The sequence below is a fragment of the Penicillium robsamsonii genome (assembly GCF_028829455.1).
Source record: "Penicillium robsamsonii strain IBT 29466 chromosome Unknown utg000005l_segment0_segment0, whole genome shotgun sequence".
Classification (NCBI taxonomy): Eukaryota; Fungi; Ascomycota; class Eurotiomycetes; order Eurotiales; family Aspergillaceae; genus Penicillium; species Penicillium robsamsonii.
In genome coordinates, this window is record NW_026643223.1 from 1,284,201 (window position 1) to 1,296,609 (window position 12,409).

The following is a 12,409-nucleotide window of genomic DNA, read 5'->3' on the forward strand; positions in this document are numbered from 1 at the left end:
TACCTGCGGGGCTAACCATGGTTCTGCAAGGTAATATGAGACCCACCTATACTTCCAATGCCCTAAGGAATCTTTCCGCGTCCAATGTCGACATGCAAATTGACAGTTGGGATTCTGAGCATTGGACCGGTAGCATCCGACCCCAACTCCACATTCTACACGGGTTTGTTAGGTCCTTTGATCGACCGCTGAGCGCTCACAGACCGAACATGTGCCAGAGATGGCGACCTTTCATTTGTTCTGGCGTCTAATAACAGCCTTGCATACTCAAGCACCAAATATCGCTACCAGGGCGCGTTCCACGTAGGGAAAGAGATATAAAAGCCTTGCAACGACCGAGGAAATGATCTTCATCCTCACTTCAGTCCAACTCTCTTTACCACATCATCTCCTGGCACGATGAAGACTACCGCCCTCGTTTCTTTGCTCAGTTTATCCGGCGCCGCCATCGGTGCGGCCGTGGAGAAGAGCAAGCCCACAAGCGAGCCCTTCGGCTACAAGTCCGGCTCGAAGGAGTCCATTGCCAACATGAAGGACAAGATCGAGAATGTTGTCTGGATCCTTCTGGAGAATCGTGGATTCGACAACATCCTGGGTGGTATCAAGAAGAAGGGCTTGGACAATGTCGTCAACAATGGTCCCTTCTACAACCGGGAGGAGGTCAGCAACCCCAGCAGCAAGAAGTGGTCCACTCAGAGCAAGAACTACGATTCCGTTCTCAATGATCCTGACCACTCGCTCACTGGTACCAACTTTGAGCTCTACGGCCAGTACAGCCCTGACAATGAAGCCATCGCCAATGGCTCTTTGACTGCCGACCTGTCGGGCTTTGCCAACCGCCATATGCTCAAGTACCCCAAGATCTCTGCCCAACGAGCAGTCGATGAGGTCATGGGATACTACACCGAGAGCCAGATCCCCACTATCGTTGATATGGTTGATGAGTTTACCACCTTCAACAACTGGCACTCCTGTGTCCCTGGTGTAAGTACTGTCCATGTCCTAACCCAGCCAAATACATCCGACTAACCATCAACTAGCCCACCAACCCTAACCGCCTCTGCGCGGTCGCAGGTGTTACCGATGGCCACGGCAAGAACGACAACGATTTCGATATCTCCGCCATCCCAACCACCAGCATCTTCGAGGCTGCCACGGAGAAGGGTATCTCATGGCTCAACTACGACGGCACCAACGGCGCCTTCCTTCCCGATTCCATGTTCTTCGACTGGACCGCCAAAAACGCCAAGAAGAACGTCGTCCCCCTCGAGAACTTCTACCAAGACGCCTACCTAGGCGTCCTCCCCCAGCTGTCCTACATCAACCCCTCCTGCTGCGGTGCCAACACCAACTCCATGCACCCCTCCGGCAACGTCTCCTACGGCGAAGTCCTCCTAAAGCAGATCTACGACGCCGTCCGCACCGGCCCTCAATGGGACAAGACCCTTCTCCTTATCACCTTCGACGAGACAGGTGGATTCTATGACCATGTCGCGCCCCCTCTCGCCGTCCGCCCCGACAACAAGACCTACACCGAGAAGGCATACGATGGCAGCCAGTACACTTTCAGCTTCGATCGTCTTGGTGGTCGTATTCCTACCTGGTTGCTGTCTCCTTATACCCCCAAGGGTCACGTTGAGGGATACGGTACCGATCCTGCCACTGGCAAGCCGTCTGCTTACAGTGCTACCTCGGTACTGAAGACTCTTGGTTACTTGTGGGATCTGAAGGATATGAGTCCTCGTGTCGAGCACTCGCCTGCCTTTGACCATCTCATTGGAAAGAAGACGCGCTCTACTCCCAAGACTCTTAAGAACCCCCATGTGTTCCCTAATGATGTTTAAAAGCTTGAGTGGGACTTGATGTGATATAGACGAATGGTGGAATTCTGTATCTTGCGAGATGGGAGGCTATATTTTTATCCGTTGCTGATTTGCAGCTTTTAAGGGGGTTTCCTACTAGCCTTCGGCTTGGTTTAGTGAATACCCAGTTTGTTCGAGATGTTCAAAACGTTACAAAAATTCTACTGCAATTTGTTTTTCAATGTCTCTTCTTGTCTCTTTCTAGATACTCTTAAATGTTCCTTGGAATAAGTAGCTAAAAATTAGATTGAGAAGCAGTACCATCTGCTCAGCACTATCAGCATTGTTCTTGACGCCAAGGCTAGTGATGTAGGCTCATTATGGGCTGCATGCCCCATGGCGCGAGAAACTCAGCAAACTATGCGATTCATGTGAACCCCGTCTCGCACAGGCAGCAAGCTATGCACGTGGAGCACTGCGAGGCGTAAACAATGAGGGCCCATGGACAGCTTTTTGGAAACTTCCTGGAACTTGGTATCAGTGGTAGCGGATGTCACAAGTGGTGTTGCAAGAAATGATTCAAAGGACTTCATCACAGCCGCACCAAAGGTTCTTGAGCTTTTGGCTATCCTAAAAAGAGTGGTCAGAACTGGAAAAGAGCTACACTATGAAAATTGCCTCATGGATGGATTTCGGGAAGCAATGCGCGGGGTGCAGATGTCCATGTTATGGTACGCTGCTCTGCGTTACTGTCAGTTGCTTATTGAGGCTGGGACATTCGCACTTCTTCGACAGCTTATCTCGACAGAATTGGGGTAGCTTCACATGATGCAAAAGCAAATATCGAAGGATCCATCGAGTGGGTGCATGGCCACCAGTGCTTCAAAGCTATCCTCGGGAAGTGTACTCCGATACTTGAACGGAGAAGCTTACTTGCTAATACCGCCACCAAAACTGAGCATCTTTCATCACAAATCATATTGCTCTGATCGCTCTAATGCACAGTTTGCATGGAAAGGTCAGTTCCTGTAACCGACTTGAGAGATTCTTTACTGTTTGAATATGACGTAGACATACTGCCACCTTGATTACCTTGTCAGTAGCTCTAGAATGTACCTTGATATACGAGTGTCTTGGGTTTCATTTCATTTTTGTAATTGTAGAGGGTAATTTATCTTAACAACCAGTTACGTGGTAGAGAAATCTATACAGAGTGTACGTTGGCGCCTGAGGCAGACACACTAAACTCAATTGAGGTGTCGATCTGGAGATTCTCGAATTCCCGGAGTTGGCAATTGGTAATCTTCCCTCTCCCCAACCACAGCTTCACAACAATTAAAATGGCTTCTCCCATGAGATTAGCAAGTGGTCTCTTGACCCGATCCACCCGCAATATCGCCGTCGAATCCGCCCCAACACAACGCATTCTACCTCTCCTCCGAAATAACACCGCATCATGCCGCGCCTACACCCAAGCACAGCGCCCACGATGCGACCAAGCCATGCGCACCATGATCTCCACACGGAACAATTTCTCAACCTCCGCCTTCCGAGCAGGCCCTAAGACAATGGGCCAGATGCGTCAGCGCAACTCGACCGGCCCGTTCTCGTGGAAGGCCGCACTGCTCTTTGTGTTGACGGGAGCCGGTATGATGCTCTACTTCCGGGTTGAGAAGGCCCGTCTTGAGCGCAAGCGCATGACCGAGATGAGCAAGGGTGTTGGTAAGCCGAAGGTTGGCGGTCCGTTCATCCTGAAGGATCTTGACGGGAATGAGTTTACGGCGGAGGACCTGAAGGGCAAATACAGCTTTGTGAGTTGCCCGGATAATGGAATAAAAGAGCATCAATGGATTTAATATAATGGAACGGTGTTCGCTGACACAATCTCGCTTGATTTCACCAGGTCTACTTCGGCTTCACTCACTGCCCCGATATCTGCCCCGATGAGCTGGACAAGATGGCCGAGATTATCGAGAAGGTCAAGGCTGCTACCGGAGACGAGAAGCTCTTCATGCCCGTTTTCATTACTTGCGATCCCGTCCGTGATACGCCCGAGGTGCTGCGCGAGTACTTGAAGGAGTTCCACACCGGCATCGTCGGCCTGACTGGCACATACGAGCAGGTCAAGCACGTCTGCAAGCAGTACCGTGTGTACTTCAGTACTCCCAAGGATGTGAAGCCCGGCGAAGACTACCTCGTGGATCACAGTATCTACTTCTACCTGATGGGTGAGTGTGGGCTGATAAAACACTATAACCGGGGTATCTAGTTTATGCTAATCGTTTATTATAGACCCCGACAATGACTTTGTTGAGTGTATCGGCCGCCAGGATACCCCCGAGTCTGCATCCAAGGTGATCTTGGAGCACATCAATGACTGGAAGAGGGAGGGAAAGCCACTCAAGACGGAGTAAGTGTCTTGCGCCAGGCGTATGTATGGAAATTGTACAATATAGTCATTCGAATATCTGAATACCCTACTCAGCCGGAACCGCGTTCCAAATGCTCCTATTTTCCGTGCCATGCTCGTATACTATCCGGACGAAACTTGTGGAAACAAACAACATATAGAGGCCGAGGAACCAACTCTCTTTGAGTGACAACTGTAAAAGATGCCATCAGCGTTACCCACAAACCACAATTGAAAACCACCAACCAGCCAAGTCCAACAAACCCCAACCCAAACTAAACACCCTCCTTCCCCAAACTCCTCCCCTCAGCATCCCGATCCGCATTAGCCCTCCACTCCATCCCCCCGTCAACAAACTCCTCCCTCTTCCAGATCTCCGCCTTCTCCTTACAAGCCTCAAGCACCTCCTCACCCGCCCTCCACGCCGCACCCCGATGTCCCGCACTAACAGCAATAGCGATCGACGCCTCTCCAATCGGCACAGTCCCGAGTCTGTGCGCAATACTCACACCCTCTAGCCGATGCGTCTTCACGGCAGCCTCGGCGATCCCAGCTAGCGTCTTCAATGCTAGAGGCGGGTAGGTCGTGTAGCTGAGCTGAGAGACGGAGCGGCCTTCGAAGGTGTCGCGCGTTGTGCCGAGGAAGAGGATGTTGGCGCCCGCTGATGGGGAGGAGGTTTGCGATAGGTACGTATTTGCATTTAAGGGTTCGTAGGTTAGAGTTATGTGGATGTTTTGAGTTGGATTGTGGTGGGTGCGTGGGTAGGTTTTTGGGTCAAGGTGGGCGGGGACCTGGGCTGGTTGCAAGGATGGTTCTGAGGAGGCCATTTTGTGTTGGAGTTGTGAAGCGAGATTGGTTTGAGGGAATCGGGTTCTTTTCGGTTTTCAATTGGAGTTGTGACTATTCGCCCTTCCCGATGCTTATCTGCTGCGGGGAGGAGCGGATAAGAGCCCCGATCTGCGGAAAGTGGGAGTTGACAGCTTTGAATACTTTGAACTCGTGTCTTTTTTTTATTCGGGTTATATTGTTTGGGGCTGTGCTCAGGTTTATTCATGGTAGTAAATAATCTAGGTACAATTTATGGAGGAAGTGGCTTATGGCCAGCTTGCGAATCTCATATATATATATATCACAGGAGCAACACCACAGCTTCATATGGTCGAAGTGCCCATTTATCACCAGAGAACCGGTGGGAAGCCAATTCAACACCTTCATAAGTGTTGAGCAAGACCTGCTTGACGCCAGCAATACCGTTGCTGGCCGCATCCCACTCCAGAGTCTTCTCTGTCCAGTGACACACAACCAAGATCTTTTGGTCGCCATACTGGCGAGTGTACGCAAAGACCTCTTGGCTTGGTTTATCCAAAAGTATGAAATTGCCATACACAAAGACATCAAGGTACTCCTTGCGCAATTTCAGCACAGTCGCCCAGTAGTGGTATGTTGAGTTGGGATCCTTGACTTCCGCTGCGGCATTGATACGCGGGTAATCGGTGTTCACAGACATCCAGGGCTTGACGCCAGGTCCGGTGAAACCGGCATTCTCGGCAGCTGACCACTGCACTGGAGTGCGTCCGTTGTCGCGTGACTTCTTCTGATATTCTTGCAGAGCAATTGCTTGCGCAGCAGTGTCGTCCTTTGGTATTCTATAGAGTTCCTCGTCAGCCAACATCCACAAGTCTTACTAGGAGATTGAAATTACCTTTTCCAGTGGTTGAGACAATCAATGTCTTTGTATTCTTCAATGCCCCATGACTTGGGCACATTCCTGGTTCCCAGCTCTTGTCCTTGGTAAACAAACGGAGTACCAGCTTGCAATGCGAGGGCAGTAGCCAACATCTTAGACGCGACCAGTCGATGCTCCTCACTAGCATTTGTGTAACGATCAATAGAACGCGGTTGGTCGTGGTTCTCCCAGTAGAGCGCATTCCAACCATCATTGTCATACATGAATGTCTGCCAACGCTCAAAGAAGTCCTTCAAATCAGTGAGTTTCCAGCTGCCAGGTTCAAACTTGTCATATTTGCCATGGTCAATGTCGACATGTTCGAAATTGAAGATCATATTGATCTCATTGCGGTCGAACTGCACCGCACGGAGCACCTCTTTCTCGTCGGTGACGAACGGCATCTCACCCACACTGAACGCATCGTACTCTTTGAGAATCTTACCGAGACCCTGGAGGTACTCATGCAAGCGTGGGCCGTTGGCGTACCACTTGTCACCCCATTGCCAGGGAGTGCGCGGGTCCTTGATGGGTCCGTCAGGGAAGCTCTGCTCCTTACTAATGAAATTGATGACGTCCATACGGAACCCGTCGCAGCCCTTATCGAGCCAGAAACGCATGATATTGTGAACTGCCTCGCGGACTTGTGGGTGTTCCCAGTTGAGGTCGGGCTGCTCGACCGCGTATAGGTGCAGGTAGTATTCTTGCGTCAGTTCATCCCATTGCCAGGCGCTTCCTGGAGTAGAGTTTAGATGAGATGAATTTCGTCAACGAGAATGGAGATACGTACCTTGGAAATGAGAAACCCAGTTGTTGGGAGGGTGGCGGTTGCCCTGCTCATCATATTTGGCCGGCTTCCAGATATACCAGTTACGGTATTCGTTATCTTTGGAGCTGCGCGACTGCTTGAACCATTCATGCTGGTCACTAGTGTGGTTGACGACTAGATCCATCAAGAGTTTCAGACCCCGCTGGTGGCATCCGGCAATCAACTTCTCGACATCTTCAACTGTGCCGTACTCATCGGCGATGCTGTAGTAGTCGGAGATATCATAGCCCATGTCCACCTGCGGCGATTTGTACGATGGACACAGCCAGACGATATCCACGGCGAGGTTCTTGATGTAATCCAACTCGGAGATGATACCGGGGATATCACCGATACCATCATCATTCGAATCTTTGAATGAAGCAGGCCAGATCTGGTATACGGAGCTCTCTTTCCACCAGGCACGGTGGTTGGAATTTCCTGGGGTAGCCATGGTAGTTGGATGGCGATTTAAAGAGTCTAGGATATTTGAAAGGAAATAAGAGAGGGTTTAGGATTCTGGAGCACCACTGCCTATATATATCATTTGCTGTAAAAGATGTGTTGTCAACGACACTTGGAGCATGACCAATCGCTCATGTTCATCCCATCGCGGGGCAGATGCGGAGAATCATCGGTGCTCTTAGTGATTGATATGTCGGCCCGAGATGTCTGCCAAGGGGGGTTGGAATGCAGCTGGGTGGATGTATTGAATCAGAAGCCACGATGTATGTGGATCTTCTCCACATGGGTGATATGGACTCCGCAACGGCTCCAATAATGCAACTGGGCGGGAGGGGTTCTTGGCGGACCAAATCGGGATATTCCCTTGATATTTCTCTCGGTTAGTATTTGATATAGAGCATAGAGTACATTAGTTTACAAGTACGAAGTTTCGAATTGAATGTTGCTATCTGTATTTCTACATTTGGTTATATAGATAGTCATCTACACTTTATATGTACGTTCATGGATTAGAATTCAACATTGTACTAGTGTCAAATCGGTTGCATTCAGATTGAATTGGAGACTCACGATACTCATTGGAGGTTCGCTGATAGAGCTACATGATAGCGTATACGGAGTAGTTTAGAGCGCCTTGAAGAAGCAAACCAAAAGCACCTGGGTATGATTGAAAAGACACTACTGGCACAAGCAATTGCAAGTCACTGGCACTCGCATTGAACGTGAGTGCTAAGAGTCACTATCCAGAAAGGAATTACCTTGGTAGTATTGTGCTACCGTCCAAGGACTTGCAAAAGGCGATGCAGATGGTGAACAAAGGTTCTTTGTAGTCTTGTCAACCTAGACTCGGAATATAGCTCGGAATATAGATTATCCGGAGAGACCAGTCAGTATACAGCTTGGTATCGGAATAAGGATAATCCAAGAGCCGGATTGGAGATACGTTATCGTTATCGTAGCTATTCCCCGGCAAGGTTCCAAGGAAGTTGTTCTCCGTCACAATTTGTTGCTCGCTGATAACTTCTTTAATCCATGCATAACCATGGCGCCTCCATATCGGAATGACAAGTTTCCTTCGGGATCAGCTCGCCGACCCTTTCCTTCACGTAATGATCGCGATGGCCGCATGTATGATGATCGATCTCGATCTCGCTCGCCAGGTAAGCGTCTCCCCGCACGTACGTCGATGGAGTCCACGGGTACTGGCCTAGAGATATCTTCTCGCACGACGAAGTCCTCCACATGTTATTGAAACGTGGCTAACTTTATTTGAATTTGAATTGGTGAATAAAGATCGTGCACGCTCGCCTCCTGGAAGACTAGCGGCCGATAGCAGACTCGAGTACCCGAGAGACCGGGAATCTGGACAAGGCTACCGAAGCAATGATCGAGATGATTACCGCCGTCGCGATTCGCGCTCATCCCCTCATAGAGGCAGAAACACGTACAAAGACCGCGATCGAGAGGGCTATCGAAGCGGAAGCGGCAATCGAAGTCGAAGTCGCCAGTCCAATATGGTACAGGTCAGCCGGGAGATCATGATGGAAGGACTTCCGGTGAACATCACAGAAAACGATGTGAGTTATCGAAATCATGTCCGGATTAGGCAGATCAGACGTTTGAATATCTCCGCTGTGGACAAATGCTGACCATGCGCTCATTTATGAACAACAGATCTCAGCCGAACTTAGTGCCTTTCGTGCCGATGGGCTGGAAGATGTCCGGGTCATTCGTGATCGACAGACCAGTATGTGAAAGCCGTAGTTACTTCCGAAGAAAGTGCATTGTTTTAACCTAATATTTTGTCAACAGAGGTGTCGCGGCAAATAGGCTTCCTACGATTTTCCTCGATTGACGCATCACGTACATTTTTCGAACGCAACCAGCCTTCCATATTCCTTTATGGTCCCAATGAGAAAAGCACCAAAGTGCGCATTACTTACACCCGCGAGAGGGAAGACCGAGCTCGCGCAAAAGGTGCAAGTGACTGGAACTGCAGGAAGGTAAGTCAACGCGGTGGCTTCGGGGGGCCTTGCCTTCCCAGGTGGGAGGGACCTAGGAGTTCCTATTGTTCTGCGCTGACAGAACCAGTGTCTCGTTCTCAACTTCTCCACACGTTCACATTGTTTCAAGTGCGGTACTCCACGACCCAGTACGTACATCTTCACCACCCCGCATGCACCCCTCTTCCCATCTCTAACCATCCCTCACCATCCATGCAGATATGGATCCTATCGGCCCCCCTGGAGTTTCGGCTCTCAAGATAGCTAATGATGGTGATAATGATGTCGCTCCTGAGAACCAGCCTTCCCAGTTCCTTCTGATCCGTGGCCTGGAGGCGTCTGTTACAGAGGAGCTTCTTGCAAAAGGAGTTTCTAAGCTGTATCGGCCATCTGGCAACAATGACAGTGCCCCTGATAATCAGAAGAAGGGATCAAAGGTTGCCTCGACGACTGGCGACAGCAACTTGGGTGCCCGCGAAGGCTCTCTCCGTCGTGTGCTTCTTGTACGTGATCGCGAAACCAACGCAAGCTGGCGTTACGGATTCGCAGAATTTGCAGGAATTAATGTACGCTTACCCTTCATATTTTATATCGTTTTCATGTCTAACGCTGGACCTCAGGATGCACAAGCTGCAATGACGCGGCTCAAATCTTTCGACAAGTTTACCATCTCCTCGAAGGCGGTGTTGGTCACTTACATTCACGGCGGAGTGTTTGTTCCAGTCATGAACCCCTCCTCTGGTCCTAACTACTACACATTCAGCCCATCCAACAACCCATCTCTGCAGTTGATGTACTGGGACGATGGAGCATATGTGACCGAACTCATGTTGTCAACCCCGGAAGACGATGCCGCTGCCAACAAGACAATTTCTAACCACGGAGACGCACAATCCAAGGGCACCAAGGACTCCGATAAAGGAAAAAAAGAGAAAAGCCGATGCCACCGCCAGTGCGAATGCCAAGAAACTTGCAATGCCAACTCAGCTGAAATTCTGGAGTGACCGCCAGGCAGAGCTACATGGGACCAACAGAGATGCTGCTGGAAACCCCGCGGAGAGCTCGAGCTCCGCAACTGCGACAATTGAAACGACTGATCCACCGGCTCCATCATTTGCAGATTTCAAAAAGATCTGTTGCTTCTTGTGCATGCAATATCTTAAGGATGCGGAGCAACTCGAATACCACGAGCGCGAAAGTGACATCCACAGGGAAAACCTGAAGGATCTCTTCCTGAGGCAACGCGGCGTATGCTGGATGATGATCTATGGTGTCATACCCGTGCACTCTCCAAATTACGAAGGCAGCACAGACGAATATCGTGACAAACTTGAGCGAGAATATTCCCTCCCTCCAACATCTCGATCCTTTGCAGACCTGAACCGGAACTGGTGCCTCTTGTGCTTCAGCAAGTTTGATACCGCGGCAGAGCTCCTCACACACGACCGCATGAGTGAACACCACCGAAAGGAACTGACAAAGGAAGACGAAGTCAAATGGGGTTTGGAACAGCTTAAGAAGGCCGGTATCGCACAGGCGACTCCAGAATACCGAGACCGCGCAAAGGAGCGCCGCAAGGCGTTCGGTGGTGATTCCAATGCCCGTCAAAGACCCTCCGAACCAGAGGAGGAAGACGAGACACCTGTGCAGACAACTTCGATCGGTGCTACTCTCCTCAGCAAGATGGGCTGGTCCGAAGGATCTGGCCTCGGTGCTCAAGGAACTGGTGTGACCGCGCCAATTCCTACTGAAATTTATGCTCAGGGTGTGGGACTGGGTGCCCAGGGAAGTCGACTGGGTGAGGCAACCGAAGAAGCTGGTCGAAACACTAGGGGTCGTTATGACGAATTCCTGGCGAAGACCAAAGATGCCGCACGCCAGCGTTACGAGGAGATGGATCGTTCCTGATCAATACAGGACGGTTGAATGTATGATACAGTGGAGGGGCGGGTGTGGTTGAAGTCTGAGGAGGATGTGAAGTGAGAGTGAGCGGAGGGGACATCTGATATTGACCTTGTGTGCCACAACTGGGTGGCCGATTAAATGTAAGATAATGACATGTAATGAACTTTGTACAAAGTAATCTTGCTCGCACCCATTCGGGTGTCTTTCCATTGTAAATGGCAAGGAATGCCCACTAATGCATAATGTAATGTACAGCTGGTATCAAATCATGAGTAGAGTGTAGTTGGTATGTGTGAGTATTTCGAAAATCAAGTCCCGCAATCAGTTCACTTCGCTTTAGTATCCTGATCAACCTGATCCTCTCGGATCCCCCTCTTCATCTTCTCCTTTTCCAACTGCTTCTCAAACTTATCACCGAGGATCTTTGCAACCCACTCAGTGACTTCCTGCTCAAGCTCCTCATCACTCTTCACAGGCGTATCACTACCACCTTGCAACCCATTTCGCACGAATCTCCGCATATCCTCAAGTCCATTAATATTCAAAGCATACCCAACCGCACCACCGGCCATCAAACCAAACGAGATCACATTGAGAGTAGCCAGATTCAGAGCCTCGAACGCATCACCCGCGGAGTTCGAGTGGGGCTGGTGGTATATCGAGCTTGTGTAGAAAGGCGGAATGCACGAGATGCGTTTTTTATGGAACGAACGACGTGTGACTAATACCGAGAGCGCGAAGAAAGTCATTCCTCCGAAGAAGAGTTTGAGGTTTGTGTTTGTTTGGGGCGAGGCTGGTTGCGCTAATTGCGTTTGTGCTGGTGGTGCTGGGGTTGCGGATTCATCGGGTGTTGGCTTTTCTTGAGGTGTTGGCTGGCTCGACTCTGGTTTTGGGCTTGAGCCCCAGCCGAATAGTGAGACCATTGCTATGTGCGGTGTGTGTGAGGACGAGGAGTGTGTGGTTGTTGATGGGAATGTAAGGCAGAGTTGAATGGGCTGGAAAAGGAAAATTGCCGAAGGAGCGAATGTTGCACAATTGAATGGAGAGGATGGCTGGGTATGGCTTTCTACGAGGGTAACTCAAAGCACACTGTATTGGGAGGATTGTCTTGCTGTTGTGAATGAAGCTTTGAAATCCGTGTGGAGGCGGAGACATTGCAGATCTCCTTGCACGTGACCGGCTTTTCACCGAGCACTTTTAAGGCCTTGACATGACAACAATTTGGTGGAAACTGGACTCATATTTCTGTAGAATGACAGCGTTGCTATCAAATAGAAATTCCCGGTACAG

The 12,409-nt window shown here is 50.1% G+C and overlaps 6 protein-coding genes across 6 annotated transcripts; 3 read left to right on the forward strand and 3 right to left on the reverse strand.

Moving 5' to 3' along the window:
* Positions 1–399: 399 nt before the first annotated feature.
* Positions 400–1,844, forward strand: N7447_008526 (putative phosphatidylglycerol specific phospholipase C; the record flags this gene model as incomplete). The annotated part of the gene is made up of 2 exons (XM_057232788.1): positions 400–984; positions 1,041–1,844. 2 exons carry the CDS (start codon positions 400–402, stop codon positions 1,842–1,844), a joined length of 1,389 nt encoding a protein of 462 aa, XP_057082330.1.
* A 1,298-nt stretch (positions 1,845–3,142) lies between these two features.
* N7447_008527 (SCO family protein) lies at positions 3,143–4,402 on the forward strand (the record flags this gene model as incomplete). Its single annotated transcript, XM_057232789.1, has 4 exons — positions 3,143–3,613; positions 3,706–4,030; positions 4,095–4,212; positions 4,288–4,402. 4 exons carry the CDS (start codon positions 3,143–3,145, stop codon positions 4,400–4,402), a joined length of 1,029 nt encoding a protein of 342 aa, XP_057082331.1.
* An 85-nt stretch (positions 4,403–4,487) lies between these two features.
* Positions 4,488–5,039, reverse strand: N7447_008528 (molybdopterin synthase catalytic subunit; the record flags this gene model as incomplete). Its single annotated transcript, XM_057232790.1, has 1 exon — positions 4,488–5,039. The coding sequence occupies one exon, from the start codon at positions 5,037–5,039 to the stop codon at positions 4,488–4,490; it is 552 nt and encodes a 183-aa protein (XP_057082332.1).
* Positions 5,040–5,341: 302 nt separating this feature from the next.
* Positions 5,342–7,200, reverse strand: N7447_008529 (glycoside hydrolase family 13 protein; the record flags this gene model as incomplete). The annotated part of the gene is made up of 3 exons (XM_057232791.1): positions 5,342–5,858; positions 5,915–6,674; positions 6,729–7,200. 3 exons carry the CDS (start codon positions 7,198–7,200, stop codon positions 5,342–5,344), a joined length of 1,749 nt encoding a protein of 582 aa, XP_057082333.1.
* A 1,053-nt stretch (positions 7,201–8,253) lies between these two features.
* Positions 8,254–11,122, forward strand: N7447_008530 (putative G-patch domain protein; the record flags this gene model as incomplete). Its single annotated transcript, XM_057232792.1, has 8 exons — positions 8,254–8,389; positions 8,505–8,788; positions 8,886–8,958; positions 9,024–9,214; positions 9,303–9,363; positions 9,434–9,780; positions 9,835–10,166; positions 10,216–11,122. 8 exons carry the CDS (start codon positions 8,254–8,256, stop codon positions 11,120–11,122), a joined length of 2,331 nt encoding a protein of 776 aa, XP_057082334.1.
* A 323-nt stretch (positions 11,123–11,445) lies between these two features.
* On the reverse strand, positions 11,446–12,042 carry N7447_008531 (uncharacterized protein; the record flags this gene model as incomplete). The annotated part of the gene is made up of 1 exon (XM_057232793.1): positions 11,446–12,042. The coding sequence occupies one exon, from the start codon at positions 12,040–12,042 to the stop codon at positions 11,446–11,448; it is 597 nt and encodes a 198-aa protein (XP_057082335.1).
* Between the last annotated feature and the right edge of the window lie 367 nt (positions 12,043–12,409).